The sequence below is a fragment of the Indicator indicator genome, chromosome Z (genome assembly GCF_027791375.1).
Source record: "Indicator indicator isolate 239-I01 chromosome Z, UM_Iind_1.1, whole genome shotgun sequence".
NCBI lineage: Eukaryota > Metazoa > Chordata > Aves > Piciformes > Indicatoridae > Indicator > Indicator indicator.
Window position 1 is genome coordinate 46657579 of NC_072053.1, and position 23386 is coordinate 46680964.

The following is a 23386-nucleotide window of genomic DNA, read 5'->3' on the forward strand; positions in this document are numbered from 1 at the left end:
ATGGTTTTGAAACAGTTTTCAAATCTAAATTCAATTTGTGTTTTATAATAAGGAAAGTTTTAAATTTGGATCATCCATTAACTAACCTATTAGTAGTACCCGAAACTCCCTGTAGACTGTTGTCAAAAACAGGGAGTCAGTAAGACACAGAACAAAACAGTTTTACTTTCTTAGCTTTTAATCAGTCTTGTGACTGTACAGGAGAACTGTCACTTGCATTTATGTAAATAATGACATTTTATGGAGGTAGAAAACACCTTTGGCAATGTATGTAGGTGTTATTAGTTAGAAATATGTGTTGAGTTTGAAGCATTGGTACATTACGACAGGCTTACAATTCTTGCTGTGTGTGTCAAATATGCAGTTTGGATGGGGTTGTTGGTTTCTGATTAAAACATAACCATTGAGTAAATTTAGTTATGGGAAATCCTTGCATTGGTGTTCTGTACCAGGTCTCTGAATGTAGATGAAAAATGATGATTTAATTATCTGTTTAGGAGTGTCCAGGCATGTGGGAGATGCACTGAAAGGCCGTGCCTCACCACACCTGAGAAAGATGTGTGCTGTTGGGATTCCTCCATGGGGTGTCATTGAGAACCAAAGGGATCTCATTGGAAAAGATGTGAGTTGAAGACATGTTAGTAAGAAAAGCCTTCATGTTCAGAGGATGTTACAGCTTTCTTGCATACTTTATTTTATGCTCACTTCATTTTTCTGGACTGATATTTTTTTCTCAGTAATAGAGGCTTACATTTTGCTCAGGAGTAAAATTCAGTGACATATTGAGACTCTGTATTTTGCTTTTCGTACATAGATTAGAACTTCTAAAATGTATCTTGTCTTACAAGGAATTGTCATTACTTGCTGAAATATTGAAATTATTTAGGCAATTCTCTTGTGATTGTCAATGATTTTTTTCTATATTCGCATGATTCAGAATAAGCAATCAGGTTAACGGTGTACATAAAAAGGTTATGAGTATGTGTGATTTCTATTCATAACTTTATGTGACTGCCAATATAAGGGCACAGTCTGCATAACTGTCTAAAAGCACTTGACAACTGTTTTTCATCCCAAATAAATGATAGGTCACATGTTTTTAATGAGAATACACTCAGGGCAAATATGCCATCGTGGATCAACTGTTGAATAGAAAGGTAAGGCAGTGGCTCTGACTAAGGACTGCAAGCCTAATCAGAAGTATATTCTGTGATATTAATTGTGGTTTTTCTGTTAAGAATCAAATGAAAACCTGTGTTTGAATGGTTCAGCAAAAAAGCATGATAGAGACTTTCAAAAGATCATAATATGATGAAGAAATACATACAAATGAGGCAACATAAATGTGGTGGTGTTTTTTTTTTTTCCTTTAGGTAGTTTGCCTGTACCAGACTCTTGGTAATCCACTCAGCAAGCTAAGTACCCTCAACAGCATGCATTCTCATTTTCTAATGGTAGATGATGGGACAGTAGGCAAATATGGGAATGAAATGATGCTCAGGAGGAATTTGGAGAAGTACATATCACTTCAAAAAATACACACAAGTGAGTGCTGCTGTAGTCAGCTTTATGACATAAAAACCTATCCTGAAAGTTGTGGAGGTACTCGACATTCCACATTACACGTTGTGCATTTTCATTTGCCATAGATCTCACTGAGGTTGAAAGTTATTAATTGCAGGTGTCTTGAAGTCTGTATATCAGGAAAGTGAAAAGGACAACATTTTTGTAAGTCATTATTGCATTTGGGCTAACTTGCATTTTGGTTTCTCAGTTGTAGACACCTAAATCACTGAGATTATTTGGTAAGTATTGAGTATTTGCTCACTTTGCAATTTTGCATGGTCTCTATCAACACTAGATAGTTTCCCAGCGTTTTGCTAGGTTCTTCCCCCATTCGTTGCTTTTATCCTTATCACTCTTTGTATTGCAAGCCTGTGATGTCCTCAGGTACAGAAACAGACTGGTTGTGAAAGGAATATGTTCAGTCAATGTTTGTTGGATTATGTAATTTCTCTTGCTTGCCTATACAAGTTATGCCATAACAGAGTTATGATGTAGAAATCATGAATGAAATAATTATTACACAGGCAAGTATTTATTTTTGTGCACTAGATTGTATAAATTATGTGTGGAAATTTACTTTTAATCTTGAGATTTAAATCATAGGGTATGTTAAGAAGACATTACAGGGTTGTGATGTTGAATCCTTGCTCACATGATAGTATTTATGGACTTCATAAATTACAGTTTTTAATGTGTCCATATTTAGAGCTTCTTACTTAGGCTTTTCTTGTTATGCGGTGTACAAGTCATATTTTATGTCATTTTTTCTGTTTCATATTGTTCAAAATTTTATTTCTGATTTAAAAAAAAAAAAAACACTGCTGCTGTGAAATTTTACAATGTCTCTAAAGAAGTGCCTGATTACTTTTCTCTGTGTATAGATAAAGAAATGGATACTGACCAGTTTTCATGCACTGTCAATATCTTTGTGTGTAAGAGTTATTATAACGAGCAGAGGGATATTTTGAAGGTTATTTCTAGTTTTCAATGCTAGGGTAGCTTAAAATTTTATGAGGAGGTGTTCACAGGATCACAGGATGTCAGGGGTTGGAAAGGACCCAAAGAGGTCATTGAGTCCAACCCAGACTGCCAAAGCAGGACCATACAATCTAGCTCAGGTCATAGAGGAACGCATCTAGACGGGCCTTGAAAGTCTCCAGAGGAGACTCTCTGGGGACCCTGTTCCAGTGCTCTGTGACCTTCACAGTGAAGAAATTCCTTATATTGAGGTGGAATCTCTTGTGTTGTAGTTTATATCCATTGCCCCTTGTCCTATCACAGGGAGCAAGTGAGAAGAGCTTGTCTCCTGCCTCTTGACACCCAGCCCTCAGATATTTATAAACATTTTAAAATATTAAATCCCCTCTAAGTCTTCTCTTCTCCAGACTAAAAAGCCCCAGGTCCCTCAGCCTCTTCTCATAAGGCAGGGCTCCAGTCCCCTAAGCATCCTCACAGCCCTCCGCTGGACCCTCTCCAGCAGGTCCATGTCCCTCCTAAACTGGGGAGCCCAAAACTGAATGCAGTACTCAAGATGAGGTCTCACCAGGGCAGAGTAGAGGAGGAGGAGAACCTCCCTCGATCTGCTGGACACACTCTTCTTAATGCACCCCAGGATCCCATTGATCCTCTTGGCCACAAGGGCACATTGCTGTCCCATGGATATCTCGTTATCCACCAGGACTCCCAGGTTCCTCTCCACATGGCTGCTCTCCAACAGATCACCTCCTAGCCTGTACTGGTGCGGTGTATTATTCCTCCTCAAGGTGTTCATGGTCTTTTTGATCTGGTTTCAGAACTTCTGTGACAGTCTGCAAACATGTAAGTCAAATTAGAGTTGGTGAAGCCATGACTTCCTCTCCACTGAACCATATAAGCGAATTCTTCATGAGTATTTATTTGCCAGATGTTCTGATATTTTTTTGTGTGTGACTGAAACCTGTTTGTAACTGGTTAGGTGTGTTTTGAAACAGGAATGGGCCAAGGTGTACCCATAGTTGGGTTGGTGGTGGAAGGAGGCCCAAACGTGATCCTGATGGTGTGGGAATATATGAGGGCCAACCCAGCTGTCCCTGTGGTGGTCTATGAGGGCACTGGCAGAGCTGCAGATATCCTGGCTTTTACCCATAAACACATGGGTGATACAGGGTGAGTAGTGAGATGATGCTCCTCCACTTTGGTCTGTTGTACTGGGAGGGACCTGAAAACACCTATTCAAAACCACTGAGATAATTGCTAATGATTGTAGCAATTACTTCACCATGGTCTTTTTGCTGGATTTTACTTCAGTGAAGTTAGAGCAGAATTTCTTCCTTCCCTGCTTCAAACTGGGGCTGAAAGAATTATTCTGCAGAATTTACTATGGCTTTTGAAGAGGAGAAAGAAACCACATCTAGCCATCTTGAGATATTATAACATTTCTTGCTTTTGGCAAGGGACACTGCTGGATGACCCCAGAGTGCCTGCTTAGGTTTTGACTTAGTCCTTTTTTCCTGCCATCAGTATTCTTTAAGTGGGCTGGGACTTGTTTTGCATAAAGCTTTTGAGACTAGGGATGGGGTTAGTTGCTGTAGGAGCCTCAGACTGGTATAAGAGGAGGACTAGGATTCTTTGGCTTTGGTTTACCCAGTGGTAACTCAAATTTTCATCTTCATCTGACTGTAACCCTTTATGTCACCTCCAGCACAGCCTCAGCTGCAGACTCTATTAAACTTGATGGAATAAAGGAATATATGTATATATGTATTTTTTATAGACGATTAATATTTTTGTGAAAGTTTTTGAAAATCAAGGCTTTTTAAATAATAAGTAAAATTTTATAAAGGTGGCTAGGGTTTTTTCCATTAAAAAAAAAATTAACAATTTAATAACCTTTCTATCCTAATAGTGTACTTATTATCTTTCCTAAATATTTTGGGGGGAGGGGGTGTTTATATTTTTCCCTTCTGTATTGCATTGTGAACTTTTTTCTTCACTTGGTTTTTCTTCCATATCTTTGATCTTTTAACAAAATTAAGTCTGCTAAGCTTTTAGTGACTTTTATCTTTATATTCACAGACAGTCCTTTGAAAATTACATTTTTCATTTATTCTATTTCCAACACTATATATGCATGATCAGAATTAATTCTGTGTGAATTATTATTGTGGAATGCCTTTGCTTCGTTTTGTGGAAGGAAGGCAGGGATAGGTCAACAGAGAAGTAGAAGATATTTCTCATATATCTCTGCATTGCAAAAGTTCTGTCTTTTTTTGAGGTGTCATTTGGTTTGGAAACTATGTATATATGTATTCTTGCTTATTTATCTCTTTTCAGGGAACTGCGCCCTCAGGTGAAAGAAGAAATCTTAGTGATGATGCAAAACACTTTTAGCTTGGGTCAGAAACAATCCAGTCACCTATTTCATATTTTGATGGAATGCATGGAGCACAGAGAGTCTGTGAGTGAGGTTCATGCTCTGTGTTTAGTATATCTTCATTTACTGTGTAAATTTTTGTACTGGGCTGGTGTAGACATAACACTAATAATGGTGTTATCTCTAATACACAACAATGTTTGGGTGAATTTGTATATCGAGTAGATCCACAAAGTCTCTTCAGTTAACTTCCCAAGTCTCAGTGGTTGCTTAGGAAATGGCAGCCTTTCTGATAAAAAGCCAGACATCTTTGCTTTCACAGGAAAGATTAAGTAGGTGGTTTTTTGTTGTTGTTGTTTTTGTTTGTTTGTTTTTTCTCTGTTATTGTCTTACTTGTAATTTAGAAATATTTTCATCTTTTCTTTTACTTAGAACTGTGCAGGAAATTGTCTCTGGGTATTAAAATGTATTTTTTAAATGCGCTGGCATATTTAGAGGCTGAAGTGATGATTTGTGAGTAGAATCATAGAATGGTTTGGATTGGAAGCAACCTTAAAGATCATTTAGTTCCAACCTCCTTGTTATGGGCAAGGTCACCTTCCACTAGGCTTAGTTGCCAACCTGGCCTTGAACACTTCCTATGATAGGGTGCCATTTCTTTAGGCATCTTGTTCTAGTGCCTTACCACCTTCACAGTAAAGAATTTCTTCCTAATACCTAAAATAAATCTGCTCACTTTACATTTAAAACCATTATCCCTCGTTCTGTCAGTACACTCCCCAGGTCTTTACCATCTTTCCTATAGGCCCCCTTTATGGTTTCCCAGGATCCTTCTCTTTTCCAAAATGAACAACCCAAACTCTCTCAGCCTGTCCTAACATGGGAGCTGCTTCAGCCCCTTGATCATCTTCGTGGCCCACTTGAGCAAGTCTGTGTCTTCCTTGTTGGTTTCCACATGGACATCAAGCCACTGACCACAGCTCTTTGAGTGTGACCATACAGCGTATTCCTTAACCACTGTGTGGTCCAGCTGTATCTCCAGTTTAGATACAAGGATGTTATGAGGGACAGTGTCAAATGATTTGTGCAAGTCCAGGTAGAATCATAGAATTGTTTTGGTTGGAAAAGACCTCTAAGAGATAACATCAGTTGCTGTTCCCTTATCCACCAATGTTGTAACTCCATTGTAAGAAGGCTACCAAGTTCGTCAGACACAATTTACCCTGGGTCAAGCCACGCTGCCTGTCACCAACCACCTCTCTCTTTTCCATGTGTCTTAGTATGGTTCCCAGAGTCATCTGCTCTAAGATCTTACTGAACACAGAAGTGAAACTAATCAGCCTGTAGTTCCCCAAGACTTCTTTTTCTAGCTTTATGTTAAAAATGAGGGTTATATTTCCCCTTTTCCAGTAACTGGAAACTTCACCAGTCTGCCTTGACTTATCATACATGATGGAGTACTAAATATTTGTCACAGGACTGATGACACCTGTAAGAGTGATCACTGAAATGTAAACTACCCAACATGTTTTATTATTGTTGCTTCACTTTGAATGTCTGTTTTCTAGTTGAAAGCCGAGTAGATGTCAACCATGTTGCATTTTTACATTTCTCAGCTTTAAAGTCTAATGAAGAGGAAGCAGACCTGTGTTATTATGCAGTAGGGTGATCCTAGTTTGCCCAGGATGCCATTGTATTAAAAATCAAAACTGTACGGTTTGTGTCTTGAATAACAGACTTTTGTCTGGGCCTTTGACATTGCTTGCACTGAAATGTGTATGATTTAATCTGTCATGGCCCTTTCCAAGAAGAAATAACTACACACTTCTCTGCCTTATCTCAAAATATTGTATTTCTGTTATTCTAACAGATAACCATATTTGATGCAGAGTCAGAAGATCAGCAGGACTCTGATTTGGCAATTCTCACTGCACTCTTGAAAGGTACCTATCTAAAAGTATGACCTGTTTTCATCTGACCTACACTCCCATTGGCTTACCTTTTCGAAGCCAAGGAGTAACATCGATATGTGAAAACTTCTTGGTATTTTACATGTTTCCTAGGTACAAATATGTCTGCTTCAGATCAACTGGATTTAGCATTGGCCTGGAACCAGCTAGATATTGCCAAGAAACACATACTGGTTTATGGACAGCACTGGAAGGTATTATGACTTTTTATATTTCACAGTGACTTTACACTTTATTATGATGACTAATTTCCCATGATTTGCATTTTTCAAGCTTTAATTAAGGAATAATTTTATGCTTGGAGTCAGTCTTCTGAGGTTATTGTCTTCCATTTTGCAGAAGTGTTATTTTTAGAACTGTGAAGTAATCAACTGCAGAGTGCATCAGATGAGAAATCAAACACATTTGTTTCTCCAGAGAAGAAGTGATATCTAAAATTCCTGTAGTTTTCACTGCTAGCTTTTAAAAATTGTTTCTGTGGGCCATCCAGATAGGTATTTCTCAAGTCTGTGTTGATACTTACTGGTGGTCAAGGGTATTTCATTGTAGCTAGAGTACTTTATTCTCCAGAGGAGTAAACTCCAAAGGATTATTGCCTCTATTTTCATAGGTCTACAGGGAAATACAGAAATAACAGTCTTTATGATGTTACCATGTATTTCAGACATTGTCTCTTAGGAAGAGCTGCAATCAAAGCAAGCCACGTTTTAGACCTACCTGTGTGTGAAAAAACATACCATAGCAGTTGAATCAGCCCTGTAATCCAGTACTTAAGTATAACCCTCCTTAAGTCAGTTTTTATGTGCAAAATACAATTCTTATTGATGATAAATATAAAATTGTGTGTACCTCAACACATGCCATTCTCATTTGATCTGAGTATTTTTTTCAAGAATTTATGCTTCCCAGAAGTACTTTAAAAGTTTTGTCTTCTAAAAACTACAAGGTTATTTTTTATGTTTGTTTTGAGTGCCTTTTCTTCTTTACAAGGTAACTTTGGTAAATGGGCAGTGCATATATTTGTTTTGATTGACTGTATCTAGTTGTTTGATGCAACAAGAGAGATGATTTTGTTAATCACCAGTACATATTTTCCAGTGGTATATAAGGCTGAATGCATGGCAAATTATGCCTGAGATGTCTACAAGTGGGCATCCATGAATTAAAGGATTTTTTGTTGCTATCTCTATGGACTCCATTCACTACCATTTCTTTGCATTAACATGAGAAAGGTGGCAAGTGAAACTTGCTTTGGCTAGTGAATTAGTATAAATTATATGGTAATAGAATCATCACAGAATCACAGAATCAGCCAGGTTGGAAGAAACCTCCAAGATCATCAAGTCCATCTAATCACCCAACTCTAACTAATCAAGTAAACCATGGCACTAAGTGCCTCACCCGGTCTTTTCTTAAACACCTCCAGGGATGCTGACCCCACTACCTCCCTGGGCAGCCCATTCCAATGGGCAATCACTCTTTCTGTGAAGAACTTCTTTTAAAGATCAAGCCTAAACTTGCCCCTACACAGCTTGAGACTGTGTCCTCCTGTTCTGTTGCTGGTTGCCTGGGAGAAGAGACCAACCCCCACCTGTCTACAACCATCCTTCAGGTAGTTGTAGACAGCAATGAGGTCTCCCCTGAGCCTCCTCTTGTCCAGGCTAAACAACCCCAGCTCCCTCAGCCATTCCTCATAGGGCTTATGCTCCCGACCCCTCACCAGCTGTGTTGCCCTTCTCTGGACACATTCGAGCAACTCTTGAACTGAGGGGCCCAGAACTGGACACAGTACTCAAGCTGTGGTCTAACCAGTGCTGAGTACAGGGGCAGAATGACTTCCCTACTCCTGCTGGCCACACTATTCCTGATACAGGCCAGGATGCCTTTGGCCTTCTTGGCCACCTGGGCACCCTGCTGGCTCATGTTGAGCCTACTGTCCTCCAGTACCCTGAAGTCCCTTTCTGCCTGGCTGCTCTCCAGCCACTCTGTCCCCAGTCTGTAGCTCTGCATGAGGTTATTGTGGCCAATGTATAGAATTTGGCTCTTAGACTTGTTCAATCTCGATGTTGAACTGTGCCCGTCTTCCAGCCTGTCAAGGTCCCTCTGCAGAGCCCTTCTACCCTCTTACAGATCAACTCCTGCTCCTAGCTTGGTGTCATCTGCAAATTTACTGCTGGTGCACTCAATCCCCTCATCCAGATCATCACTAATGATATTGAACAGGATGGGGCCCAGCACTGATCACTGGGGGACACCACTAGTGACAGGCTACCAGCTGGATGTGGCACCATTCACCACCACTCTCTGGGCTCGGCCCTCCAGCCAGTTCCTAACCCAGCACAGAGTGCTCCTGTCCAAGCCACAGGCTGACAGCTTGGCCAGGAGTTTGCTGTGGGGAACAATGTCAAAGGCCTTGCTGAAGTCCAGGTAGACTGCATCCACAGCCTTCCCCACATCCACCAGGTGGGTCACCTGGTCATAGAAGGAGATCAGGTTGGTCAGGCAGGACCTGCCCTTCCTAAATCCATGTTGGCTGGACCTGATCCCTTGGCCATCCTGCAGATGCTGTGTGATTGCACTCAAGATAACCTGTTCCATAACCTTGCCTGGCACTGAGGTCGGGCTGACAGGCCTGGAATCCCCTGGCTCCTCCATCCAGCCCTTCTTGTGGATGGGCATCACATTGCCCAGCTTCCAGTCATCAGGGACGTCACCAATGATCCAGGATTGTTGAAAAGTGACGGACAGTGGCTTGGCAAGCTCATCTGCCAGCTGTCTTATTACCCTAGGATGGACCCCTTTGTTGTGGTCGAGGGGGGAAGATTATTAATTAATTACCCTCACAACAATAATAAACAATATGGCAAATGGTTATTAATAAAAATTGTAACCCTTTATTTATATAAATATGCCAAAACTGGTTGAATAAGATCGTTGTACGGTTGGAATATGTATTTACAATGGGAATATGTAGTCTTAGGGCAAACCACAAATGATTCTATGCAAATTAGGAGGCAACAACTTGGAAAAAGAAGATCCCCGAGAGCACGTAGTGCTCGATTACAGCGGGGGGAGGCTTGATAAGAACCTTTAAACCCAAAAGGCAATGAATTAATTACTCACATCTAGTTTTACCCACATGGGGGATGTTGCTGCTGCTGTGTTAGAGTTTACCACGTGGTCCCAGGCTGATCTGGCTTCAGCAGATGGCAGGTGGTTAATGACGCACTTTGCGACAGGTGCTTGCTTGGTTTCTGGGTAAACTGAGGCATGGCACGATTCTAGTGGCAAGGGGAAGCAGGATAGGTGGATCTGGCTTCTAGGCTTGTGGCTTCTCCAACTTGCTGTGTATGGCTCGTGGCTTTATCCCAGGCTCTGGACCAGGTGCTCGAGGCAGGGCAGGGCAACTTGAGGCAGCTTCTATGAGATGGGTCCAAGTAGGCTTGAAGTGAGGTTTGAGCAAGGCAAGGCAAGGTAAGGCAAGGGTGACTACCAAGGCACTTGTATATATACAAAATGCCAGAGGTCAGGTGGTCCAATGGGGCACTGAAGCTAACGTGTGGCTGCCCAATGGAAAGCGTTCTGCCAGGCTATAACCACAAAAGGCAGAAGCAAGGACCTTGTATCTGGGGGAGCAGTGGTCAGCTTATGTGCTCTCACCCAGATAAACATCTTGTTTACCAGACAGGCAGGAGTTCTGTCTCCTTTGTTCTTTTTCCCGCATTGCTCTGTTTTCCTGCAGGAAGGAGGGGAGAGAAAGGGACCCTGTCTAGACATCTTAAGGCCTGTCTGGATTTGTCTGGGCCGTGTCATGGCGCTACCATGACACCCATCTGGTCTAATAGACTTGTGGGGATCCAAGTGGCTCAGCAGGTCTCTTACTGCTTCTTGGATTAACAGGGGGACTATACTGCTCCCTGACTCCATCTGCCAGCTCAGGAGGCCAGTTGTCCTGAAGACAACCTATCCTACTATTGAAAATTGAGGTAAAGAAGGTGTTAAGTACCTCTGCCTTTTCCTCATCCTTTGTTATTATATTCCCTTCCATGTCCACTAAGGAGTGAAGGTTGTCCTTGCCCCTCCTTTTCCCATTAATATATTTATAAACACATTTTTTATTGTCTTTCACAGAAGTGGACAGTCTAAGTTCTAAATGGGCTTTTGCCTCTCTCATTTTTTCCTACATGACCTAGCAATATCCTTAAACATTTCCTGGGTTATCTCCCCTTTTTTCCAAAGGTGATACACCCTCTTGTTTTCACTTAATTTATTCAGAAGCTCATTGCCCATCCAGTCCGGCTGTCTATCCCATCGGCTCATCTTCCAGTACACTGGGACAGCCTGTTCCAGAGCCTTCAAGATTTCTTTCTTGAAGTAGGTCCATCCCTCCTGGAGCCCTTTGTTTTTAGGGGCTGTTTCCCAAGGTACTTTATGAGTTAGTTCCTTAAATAAGCCAAAGTCTGCCCTCTGGAAGTCCAGAGTGGAGGTTTTGTTGATGCCCCTCTTAGCTTGACTGCATATTGAAAACTCAGTTTTCTCATGGTCACTGGTCCCCAGGCAGCCTCCAAACACCACATCTCCCACCAGCCCTTCTCTATTTGTAGAAAGAAGGTCAAGCAAAGCCTTAGCCCTGGTAGGCTCACACAGCAGCTGTGATAAGAAGCTATCCTCCATACACTCCAAGAACTTCTAGACTGCCTTCTCTCTGCTGTGTTAAGTTCACAGCAGATATCTGGCAGGTTAAAGTCACCCAGAAGAACAAGGTCTGGTGATCTTGAAATAGACTCTAGCTGCTTATAGAGTAATTCATCAACCTCTTCATCCTGGTTGGGTGGTCTATAACAGAATCCCACCAGGATGTCAGCCTTGTTGGCCTTCCTCTAATTCTCACCCACAGGCACTTACATCATCATCCTTAATCTCCAGTTCAGTGGCGTCCAGAGCCTCCCTAATGTACAGGGCCACCCCTCCACCCCTTCTCCCTTGCCTGTCTCTCCTCAAGAGCCTGTAGCCATCAAATACAGTGCTCCAGTCATGTGAGTCATCCCACCACGTTTCTGTGATGGCAACTACGTCATAGCTTTGCTGCTGCACCAAGGCTTCCAGCTCCTCTTGTTTGTTACCCATACTGCATGCATTAGTGTCCATCAGGATCATAGAATTAAATAGGTTGGAAAAGACCTTTAAGATAATTGAGTCCAGCCACTAATCTAACACTACCAAATCCACCACTAAACCATGTCCCAAAGAGCCACATCTATATGTCTCTTCATTTCATCTCTTTTGATCCTTGGTGACAAGGAGGGTGAGGGAAGACTATTACCCTCTACAACTACCTCAAAGGTTACAGTGAGGTCGGTGTTGGTCTCTTCTAGCAAGGAACAAGTCATAGGAGAAAAGGAAACAACCTCAGATTGTACCAGGACAGGTTGAGATTGGACTTCAGGAAAAATTTCTTCACCAAAAGGATTATTAAGCATTGGAACAGGCTGACCAGGGAAACGGTTGAGTGACCATCCCTGGAGGTCTTTGAAAGATGTGTAGTGGGACTCAGCAGTATGGCTTAGTTGTGAACTTGTCAGTGTTAGGTTAATAGTTAGGCTTGATGACCTTAAAAGTCTTTTCTGACCTATACAATTCTATACTTCTATGTATATGGGAAAAAATTAATTACAGTAATTTTCTTAGTCCCCATCTCTTTGACACAGAAGATTTTAGAGAATTATTGCATATCCAGCCCCCTTCGTTTACTCCTGAGTTTCACAAAGTGATAATCTGTTCAGTTTTTCCGTACTTCTGAAAATATTTTCTACTCTTGTGTGTACTTTTTTTCAGGTCCTAAAGTCATCTTTTGAGACAGGCAGACCAGAACTGTGCCCAGTATTCAAAACATGGAGTTTTCCAATGAGATAATTAGTGCAATACTAGTATTTAATAGAATATTTTATATTCGTCTAAGTATAAATCCTAGTATTCTGTTTGCCTTTTTAATTTGTTTCCAACTTATAGCCAACTTCCATTCAGGCTTTCAGGAGATATGTCCACTAACACTTTTTTCTGAGTAGGGTAGGGTTGTTTCCCAAATGTTATTACACATTTACCAATTTGACCTGGTATGGGGTTTTTTTGGCTGGTTAGCCTGTACTGTGATATTTTTCTGCACCTTTTCCTGTTTAGTTTTATTATGATGGTTTTGGGATGTTTTTTTGTATCATCAGGTAGTATTGATAAGTATTCAGTATGTGGGATTTCCTTGGTCTCCTATCACTGTTAATCTTTTCCCCTACCATTTAAATCAATTATTAAACAATTGGATGACATTTTGGCCTGTGACATCTTATTCTGTTTAGAAATCCTTCAAGAGAACCATCATCAAAAGCTTTTGTGGGGTTACACATGTGCTGCATCAACTGGACAGCTTGTCCTCACTGGCACTGACAAAATTCTGGTAGAGTTCTGTTTTAATTCCATAAAATAACTGCCTTGCTTCCTCTTGTATTTACCCATATCACTATTATTTTTGTTCCTTGTTTTGTTCCTTCATTATATTTGTCCTTACAAAGTTCTAGCTGTATTGATATGCCAACTTGTACAGGCCTTCAGCATTTTCAACAACAATTTTCTACTGTCTTCCATTCTCCTGTTAAAGAGGATGATTTCAGCTGCAATTCAATTCCCTGGAATTCTTAGATGAATACCTTCTGCTCCTGACAATTTGCTGTCACATTGGGGATGATTTCTGTAATCTTTTCTTCTGACACTTCAATTTGACACAGTTCCTTAGATTTGTCTGACATAAAGAAAAGCTTTGATGTAGGACCTTTCTTAACGTGTTCTGTAGTGAGCAGTGAGGCATTGAATTAATTTATCCTTTCTGCAATAGCCTTATCTCTTTTTGTGTTTGTTTTATACCTTGATCATCCTCTGGCCTTACAGGCTCACTGTAAGGCAGTCCCCCTGCTCCTTTGCTTCTGGTATGTTTGAAAAAGTCTATGTACCTGTGCATATCAATTTCAGTGCAATTGTTCAGCACCATTTTGAATGAAAAGTAATTGTCAGATAATGAGTATATTCTCCCCTCCAAGCAGAATGTAAAAAGCTTATAATAAACAAGCCTTACATTTCCTGTGGCTTCTTCAAGAAAAATAATAGAATGATGTCTGACAGCTGTGTGGCCATTCAGTGAGACTTGGACAGACTGGAGAGTTGGGCAAAGGGGAACCTAATGAGATTTAACAAGGGTAAGTGCAGATTCCTGCACCTGGGAAGGAAGAATAAATTGCACCAGTACATGCTGGAAAGTGATCTGCTGGGAGGAGAGCAGCCCTGTGAAGAAGGACCTGGGAGTCCTGGTGGATAACAAGTTATGCATGGGACAGCAAAGTGCCCTTGTGGCCAAGAAGGCCAATGGTATCCTGGGGTGTATTAAGAAGAGTGTGTCTAGCAGATCGAGGGCGGTTCTCCTCCCCCTCTACTCTGTCCTAGTGAGACATCACCTGGAATATTGCATCCAGTTCTGGGCTCCCCAATTCAGGAGAGACAGGAATCTACTTGAGGGAGTCCAATGGAGGGCTACAAGGATGATTAAGTGCCTGGAACACATGCCTTATGAGGAGAGGCTGAGAGACCTGGGGCTTTTTAGTCTGGAGAAGACTTGAGAGGGGATCTAATAAATGTTTATAAATATTTGAGCGCTGGGTGTCAAGAAGGAAGGGGCAGCCTCTTCTCATTTGTGCCCTATGATAGAACAAGGAGCAATGGATGTAAACTATAGCACAGGAAGTTCCACCTCAACATGAGGAGGAACTTCCTTGCTGTAAGGATCACAGAGCACTGGAACGAGCTCCCCAGAGAGGTTGTAGAGTCTCTCTCTGGAGACTTTCAACAGCTGTCTGGATACATTCCTGTGTGACCTGCACCAGATTATATGGTCCTGCTCTGGCAGGGGCATTGGACTTAGTGATCTGCAGAGGTCCCTTCCAAGCCCTAACATCCTGTGATTCTGTGACCTGTGTTCCTGAAAACTTTTATTTCAGCTAAGTGGAAAAAATAATCTTAAATAGCAGTATTTTCTTTAATGCTTTGCAAAGAGGACAAAATATTTGAAAAATGCACAAGCATAGTTTTAGAGTTTGCTTTTGATGTGGTTTCTTAAGAGAAGTACCTCTCTGACTGTCAGCGTCTGTCAGACCTGCAATAGTCAGGGTCTACAGTTTGTGCATTGTAATTGTGGTTGTGTTCAAATTTTGAATTAGTGATTTAAACAGCAGGTTTTTGATGATTGTCCATGCAGTCTAGTATTTTATTGTATATTGAAGTGTTTTGAGGAAAAGTGAACAAGTATGCGCAGTTTGTGGCCATTTCCTTTTAGAACTCTGGTTCTAGAAGTTCAGAATCTAAAGAATGTAACCAGTTGTAGCTATGTTTCTGCTTAAATGTCAATTCAGTTTCAAATGGGCTTTACAACTGAAGAATGTATTTCTAGTAGTTACCAGAGAGCATATAAGCCTTTTTAGGTACAATACCAGGGCAAGGAATGACTACTTGAGGAAATTTAATACAGCAATGATCACAGCGGTATTTCTGAAAGAAATGTCAATAATTAGGAACAATAAGCAAGATTGTTTTCACATGTGACAATTCTGTAACTTTTATTGGTCATCTTTCAGAACCATTTCTGCCAAACATAAACATGTATCACAATTCCCTGATTCAGGGGCCATTGGGTGACAAATGGTGCACAAACCCTGTTGCTGGTCTAGCAACAAGATTCCAGAAATGCAGAGAGCAGAGACTCTCAGAAGTCCTCACAGAACTCCTTTATTACAGCATTGTAGAATCCCTGGCATTACAGAGTCTTAGAGTGTAGTTGACAGGCGAAGTCCCAGAAGCCTTAATAGGAGTAGCAGCTAACTAACAGACGTCCTTAGCAGCCCTCCCCCCTCCCCCAAGCTCAAGTATTGCTCCAAGTAGCTGCTTAAATTCTCTTTCTTATCAATCGCTTAACCAATAAAACCCAACCACATATATAAACTAAAATATTTTCCCAATAAGTGGTGCCAGCATGTCAAGGAGGCTTCTGCAGTGTGTTCCAACATGTGAGGGTGTTGTTCTTGGCATACATGGAATGTTACTGTTTTGCTCTTTGCAGCATGCAATTGGTCAGCTAGAAAGTCTTTCACAATCCCATGTACTCTGTCTGCATGTATCCCAGCTCTTGTTTGCGGAATAGTGGCTACAACAAACGTGTATGGAAAGGACTGACTTAATTGGCCAAGTTAGGACTAGCTCCTGATCCATTTATGTGCTGCTGTCCTCCTTCTGTTCAACCCATTGCATGTTTTGTGCATGTACGTTCTGTAGATGTTCTTTATATAGATTTATATAGACCTCATTTGGAGGTCCAACTCCATTGCTACTTTGCATGTAGAAATCCTGCTGAACTCTGTCCAAGTGCCATGACTACAGTGCTGTCACTCTTTGGACACTGTTGTAGGTAGAGCTCTGATTTGTGTTGTCTTTGAGAGAGTTTATCCTGACACAGATTCTCTCCCATATTTGGAAAGAAGTCTGCTTTAAAGAACTTCAGGTTCTATAAAGAGTTCTTGAAATACAGCACCTTGAAATGGCTTGTGTCATATGTCAAAAAAGAAAGGCTTCCTTCCACTTTCTGCGTTATCATACATTAGCTTCTGAAGTGAATTAAAGAGTGGAGAATGTATTATCAGCCTGATTACAAAGGTAGATTTGTACAAGTCTCTCTAGATGTTGAGTGTATGGAGACTCCAGTCTCTGTTGGATTTTTTAAACAGGTGCTTCCTCCAGCATATTTTTCTTTTGTGCTGTGCACTTTAAGTATATGTAGAGACAAGTAATTGTGATAAAGCAACCTCTAGCTGTTCAGGGATGTTTTATTTTTTTCCAAAAGACAATAATTTTCTAAGATTTTCCTTCATCTTTCTCTGTCTGGAGGTTGGAGCCTTGGAACAGGCAATGCTGGATGCTTTAGTGATGGATCGTGTAGATTTTGTGAAACTCTTAATAGAGCATGGAGTGAACATTCACCGTTTCCTTACCATATCTCGTTTGGAAGAACTCTACAATACAGTGAGTATTTGAAATCCCAGTTCAGATAAGAATGTTTAGAAAGAACACTGTTTTGTTTAAGAGATTTAATAATTAGATCACAAATTTATTTGAAGATTAATGGATTTTGATAATTTTTGATTGTAATGATGGGTTTTTTAATTGATATCCTACTTTTTTTTATTCTTGATTCATTGGCATGAATCGGACTTGTAGTCACGTGAAACTCATGAGAAATATGTTCTGCTTTTAATCCGGTATATGATACATGCTTATCTTGCTGAAAATCATATATCATATAACCAAAGTGATACCAAGTTCATTCTAAAATATGACAAGATTTAAGGTAGTAAACGTGTTGCAGATTGGTGTTGAAATGTTTTTGAAGAAGTCTGTAGTGAAAATTGAGTGGGAAGAGTTTGAACCACAGTACCTTGTTCTGAAGATCTTTTAGCTGCTTTCTTTTACTGTATTGATTTTCTAATGTAGACTGACATGTTTGTTTATTGTCTTTTCTTTTCACACCATAGAAACAAGGACCATCAAATCTACTTTTGCATCACCTAGTCCAAGATGTGAAACAGGTAATGTGTAGAGTTGGGAAAGCAAAAATGGTAGCATAGAAATTTAATGTCTACTGGCACACTGCTATTAGGTAATGCAGGTTGCCCAGAGAGGTTGTAGATACCCCATGCCTGGAAGTGTTCACGGCCAGAATGGATGGGGTGAGCAACCTGATCTAGTGGAATATGTTCCTGCTCATTGCAGGTGGGGTGTAACTACATGACCTTTAAGGTCCGTTCCAACACAAACCACTGTATAATTTTATGAATACGGGGGAATTTTAGGAATAGAAGTAATGAGTTCATTGCTATTTCTAGTAAATGGTTTTATATTTATCCCACTGATTCCCCTAAGCAATTAACTAGCATACTACTACTGAGTGCTCTCAGGGTCCTGTACCTTAATTTCAAAGCCATGCAGTTTATGTAGATCACACTCTATTTCTCAAGTTACTAAAGTGACATGAAGAGATTGTATGAAAGGCTTAGTGAATAAGTGCAGTAATTATGCTCATTGCTTTAAGCTTTTCTTCCCCCCCCCCCCCCCCTCAATAAAAGGCTTTCCTGGTTGAGCAGCAAAAAAAAAAAAAAAAAAAGATGCTATGACAAGATGCAATACGATTTTAATGTGCTGTGCTGTCTAGAACAGAAGGTGGCAGTGGATGACTACTGCATGGAGCACTGACTCTGTTAGCAGTTTAGTGTTAGCTTTGTTATTTAGCTACACAGTTAATTTATTTCATGTTTCTGTTATCTCTTGTACCTCACAGCACTGCTTAGCTAGGAAGGGGTGAGCTGTTCTGTCTGCATCTAGTCTCCACTGCAGGAGATCCAAAACTAGACTAATTGGCTAATTCTTTCCAGGGTATGAATGCTAAGATAAAATAAAATATAAGTCTGACTGCAGAGTTCTGTGGTCTCATGTAGTGGGATTCTGGTGTGATTTTCTTATTGTGGTTGATTTCATCTCAGTGCCATCAGTGGTTCTATGGATAGGGTATTCTGGTCTCCGTAGCAAGCTATTTTCTGTGTTTTTCCTCAACGATGGACATATTTGAGGTCTAATTTATAAGGTAGAACTGGAAGAACTAAGTTTTGAAAATATATCAAACTTTTCCAGGTTGAGAATTTTGTCTTTCTCTTTGGTACTGAAATTATTTGCTTCTTAGTATGATCCCTCTCCTAAATTCCATAGCCTGGTTATCTCAGGACACTGGGAAAATTCAGGTGAAATCTAAAGAGAAGATCTTGGCACTTTGAATAGCAGAATTTAGGTAGAAAATGGGTACACGGTTTCATAGCTTTCAGTAGTTGGGTAAGCTAAACTCACCTGGGACCTGTAAACAGGTCTAACTGATGAAAAGCCTTTTTCACCTGAGCTGCAAGTATGCGTAAGTGCTCTGTGAATGCGTTGTGTGGTTTCAGTCTTATTAAATATGGTAACACGGTAGCTAGGGCAGTTACCAGAGTGGTGTGAACATGATTTTTGGAATATTTTCTCCGTTAGTGTGGCCAGCTTTACTGCTGCTACATTTGAATGGAGATACATTGCATTCTGACCTGATAACATAAAATATACTAAATATACTTTTGAGTGCAGAGAAGCATCAACAAATACAGGTAGTTGGAACTGTTTGCCTAATTGAATAACAGAGCTCTAGTCAGTGAAACGTGCTTTTTCCCCACAGTGCTCAGCATGTTGGTGCCTTCTGTTTGTCAGGGCTGGATGACTTTAGCTAGCTATACTGAGCCTTGTGTGATGGGTTGAAATTACTCCCCAGCTAATTTGAGAGAATTATCCCCAAAATAAAATTACCAGACTAGCCCAGTGGGATGGAAGCAAATGAAGCTATCTTTACAAGCAAAACTACAATCTAGAAATATGAAATGTAATGAATTCGTACAAAATATACAATATTTACAAACAACACAAGAACCCTCCCTGGACAAAACCAGGGAGCTACCAATAGCCCCTTTTCCCCCTACTCTGCCCTGAGACAAGGGAAAGAGAAAGAGGAGAAAAGCAGAGAGGTTGTTAATACTTAGCCACAACAAGAATGCAGCCAAGGTCAGCAACATCCAAGCAAAAGCTACCAGCTAGTATCAGCTAGAGCGAAGAAGCTGAGAAAAAGCTAGTTTATTCAACTAACTTTATGTTAGTTATCAGACCAATAGGATTATTTAGACCTTGTCATTATTTTTTCTTTTGCATCCAATGGTAATTTATTTACATTCTACCACTTTCTACTCAAGATCTGTGAAAAATTTCCTAGGCATCAGCCTAAAACTGCCACACTTTGCCACTGAAGTGTGTTGAAAAAGTACATCAGCCTAATGAAGAAAATGGCTTTTAATGGTTTAAAAGGAATGAACTGATAGGATTACATAATGCCTCTGATTCCATCTGTGTTTAAGCTCGTTTTCACTTTCACAAACAGTAGTTTAATGTTTTACCAATAATCTCTAAAATTTGCATGGAAGGTAATCTGTTCTTCAGAGAATTGGCCACAAACCTTGTGTGTTGGAGGGACAGTGTAGGAGAATTGGGAAGCAGTGGTGCTTTAAACACAAGTGGTGACTCAGAAGGTGCAGCTAATCCACATTCAGCTGCTGTCATGACAGTCTCAAGCCTCTACAAGAAATTACCAGTCTTGAGAAATTGTTCTGCATTGTTAAATATTGGCTTCATTCACTTCTTCATTTTTCTAAATGATGAACTGGTTAAATGAGGAAATCATACCACGGTAGTTTTCTCTTGTTATGGGAAGAGGAAGACTCTTATCAGTCTCTCTGACAGTGATTAACCTGAAGAACCATTATCCTCACAGTTAAATGCAGCTGATCTTATGAACATTTTGATATTTGTCCCTACGATTTGTGTGTGCAGTAGATACCACAGTTTTCAGGCTGAAAATGTTGGCTGTGCCTGTGTTCTCCCTCTCAGGAGAATTTCATAGGGCTAATGAGTGTGTACACTTTCCTGACAGATGCAGGAGCTCTCCGTAGCTGACTCTTCCAGACTCATCTCATAGTGGTAGGGCTCTGATGTGGTTGAATGATGCATTTAGTAAGCATCATGAAATTCTTGTGACCTTACATGTTTCAGAGCACCCTTTCTTTGGATTACAAGATATCACTCATTGATATTGGGCTGGTGATAGAGTACCTCCTTGGTGGAGCTTATCGGAGCAGCTATACGCGGAAGCATTTTCGAATTGTCTACAATGATCTCTACAGAAAACATAAGGTAACTTATGTGAAATGGCTATGACTGCTCACGAAGAAAAGCCAAAAAGTGACACCTAAGGTTGTTGTTGTGGTTTGTCTGAAGAGCATCAGTTACACATATGCAATCTTTGTCTGTTTTATAAGTCTTTGACAACTGTGGGGAGGTTACAACTAGAACAGACAACTCCGTTCTCCTCAAGACCACTGGTGATTAGTTGGGTCTGATAGCTGGTTTGTGTGCTTTGTCATCCATCAATAAAGATCGACACAGCTGTAAAAACTACCATTTTCTGTTTTGCAAAACTGTTGTGTATTTCTGCTCTTGCAACTTCCACTGCAAGTTCAGAAATACTGAATTCAGCAGGCATTTAACCAGACTTAGAGCATGTCTGCAAGCACAGTGATGAGCAATATGGAGGTGTCGGACCCAACTTTTGAGCAAATGTTTTACCTTTTAGAAGCAGCTCAGTCTTCCTGCCCGAGTGTTGTGGTTTAACCCCATATAGCAGTGTGAGAGCTGAAATCCCTATCCCACACTAAAAATAACCAGGCTAGCGCAGTCTGGAAGCAAATGAAAGCTGTATTTACAAGCAAAACTACAATCTATGGTGAAATGCAATGAATATGTACAAATATACACTATCCACAACATTTATAAATACGTACCATCAACAGAAAAGCACAACCAAGCCCCCTTTGCTTCCCCCACAGGGCTTCCCCCCCCAGTCAGAAGGAATCCCCCCAGATCCCCCTGGCAGAAGGCAGAGAGTCAAGAAGCAGGGAGGCTGTTAGAATTAGCTTGTCAAGGTCAGTATGTTATCTTCAGCCAGAAAAAAAGAAGCAGCAGACAGAAGTCAAGCAAGCTGAGATCTGCCCAACTCCCCAACCTTGTTTTGAGTGGAGATTCTTAAACGTTTCTATCTGTCCAATGGAAGTGTTTAGAACAATCGTTATTTTACTTTCTCACACCCAATAGTGATTTATTTACATTCTTTCATTTTCTCTGCTTGAACTTCATGAGAAAAAATGAAAAAGTCTTAAAACCATCAGACCCCAGCTGGCAACTAGGCCCTATAAGGCCACTTTCTTATTTCCCCACTGGCAGGATGGAGGAGAGAACTGGCAGGGTAAAAGTGAGAAAACCCACGCGTTGAGATAAAGGCAGTTTAATAGAGAAAACAGAAGCCACACCTGTAAGCAAATCAAAGCAAGGAATTCGTTCAGTATTTCCCATCCACAGGCAGGCGTTCAGCCATCTCCAGGAAACCAGGGCTCCATCATGAGTAACAGTTACTTGGGAAGACAAACACCTGAACTTTCCTCCATTCCTTCTTTTCCCGACAGCTTTATATGGTGGGCATTGCATCATATGTTATAGAATACCCCTTTGGCAGATGGAGTCAGCTGTACCAGCTGTGTCTCCTCTCTGCTTCTTGTGCAACCCAAGCCTACTCATTAACAGGGTAAGCAACAGAAAAGGCCTTGAATGTGTGTGAGCACTGCTCAGCAATAACAAACACATCTCTGTTATCAACACTTTTTTCAGCACAAATCCAAAACATAGCCCCATACTAGCCACTGCAATAAAAATTAACTTTCTTCCAGGCAAACCCAGCACACCATGTTGAGCTGTTTGCCTGGCAGAGCTGTTTCCTTGACTCACTGGTCATCACGTAGAAAGTCTTACAGGTGCAGTGGTTTTGTGAATGCATGAGGTTGTGCTTGAATATGCATGCTGTTCTGTACCTTCTGCACCAAAATGAGTTGGGAGGTTGACACTCTAGAAGGGATAGTCACACTCCAGGAAGATCTGTCTGAATGAGTGGACTAGTAGGAGCCTTATGACATTCAATGGGGACAAATATAAGGTCTTGGACCTGGGAATACATAACCTAGGAGTGCACCTCAGGCTGGGATCCACCTGGCTGGGGGTCTTGGTGAATAGCAAGCTCAGCATGAGTAAAGAATATGCTGCAGGATTCTGGATTGCATCAACAAGGGTGTTACCAGCACAGGTAAAGAAGTCATTGTCCCACTCTACTCAGTGCTTGTCAGGCCATGCCTTGAGTACAGTGTGCAGCTTTGGTCCCCACTGTACAAAAAAGATACAGACACACTAGAAATGTCCAGAGAAGGGCCACAAAAATGATCAAGAGGACTGGAAGACCTGCTGTATGAAGAAAGGCTGAGAGAACTGGGTTTTTCAGCCTTGAGAAGAGAAGGCTTAGGGGAAGCCTTATTACAATGTACCAGTACATAAAGTGTGGCTAGCGCGTGGATGGAGTCCCCTTTTTACAAGGATTCCTGTGGAAAATATAAGGGGCAATGGGTGCAAGTTACTCCTGAGGAGATTCCAAATGGACTCCAGAAGAAAAATTTCCACAATGAGAACAAGTAGATATTGCAATGATCTTCCAAGAGAAGTAGCAGATTCTCTTACATTCATCAGTTTTAAGACTCAACAGGATGCTGGGCCATCTCATTTAAACTATACTAGTACCTAGAAAAATAGGGCCACGTGATCCTTGGGGTCCCCTTCCATCCTGGCATTCTGCTTGAGTGGACAGTATAGCATTGTGCCATGTCTGCATGTCAGTAGCATAACTTCTACAAACAAAACC

At 40.9% G+C, this 23386-nt stretch overlaps 1 protein-coding gene across 1 annotated transcript in view; it reads left to right on the forward strand.

Moving 5' to 3' along the window:
* Positions 1-23386, forward strand: part of TRPM6 (transient receptor potential cation channel subfamily M member 6) — an 86684-nt gene that overhangs the window by 17293 nt on the left and 46005 nt on the right. Inside the window, exons 6-14 of the mRNA XM_054397585.1 lie at positions 498-622; positions 1374-1545; positions 3537-3711; positions 4879-5002; positions 6789-6861; positions 6982-7082; positions 16861-16995; positions 17505-17558; positions 20644-20784. Coding sequence (XP_054253560.1) covers positions 498-622; positions 1374-1545; positions 3537-3711; positions 4879-5002; positions 6789-6861; positions 6982-7082; positions 16861-16995; positions 17505-17558; positions 20644-20784 — 1100 coding nt within the window. The remainder of the gene's footprint in view (positions 1-497; positions 623-1373; positions 1546-3536; positions 3712-4878; positions 5003-6788; positions 6862-6981; positions 7083-16860; positions 16996-17504; positions 17559-20643; positions 20785-23386) is intronic.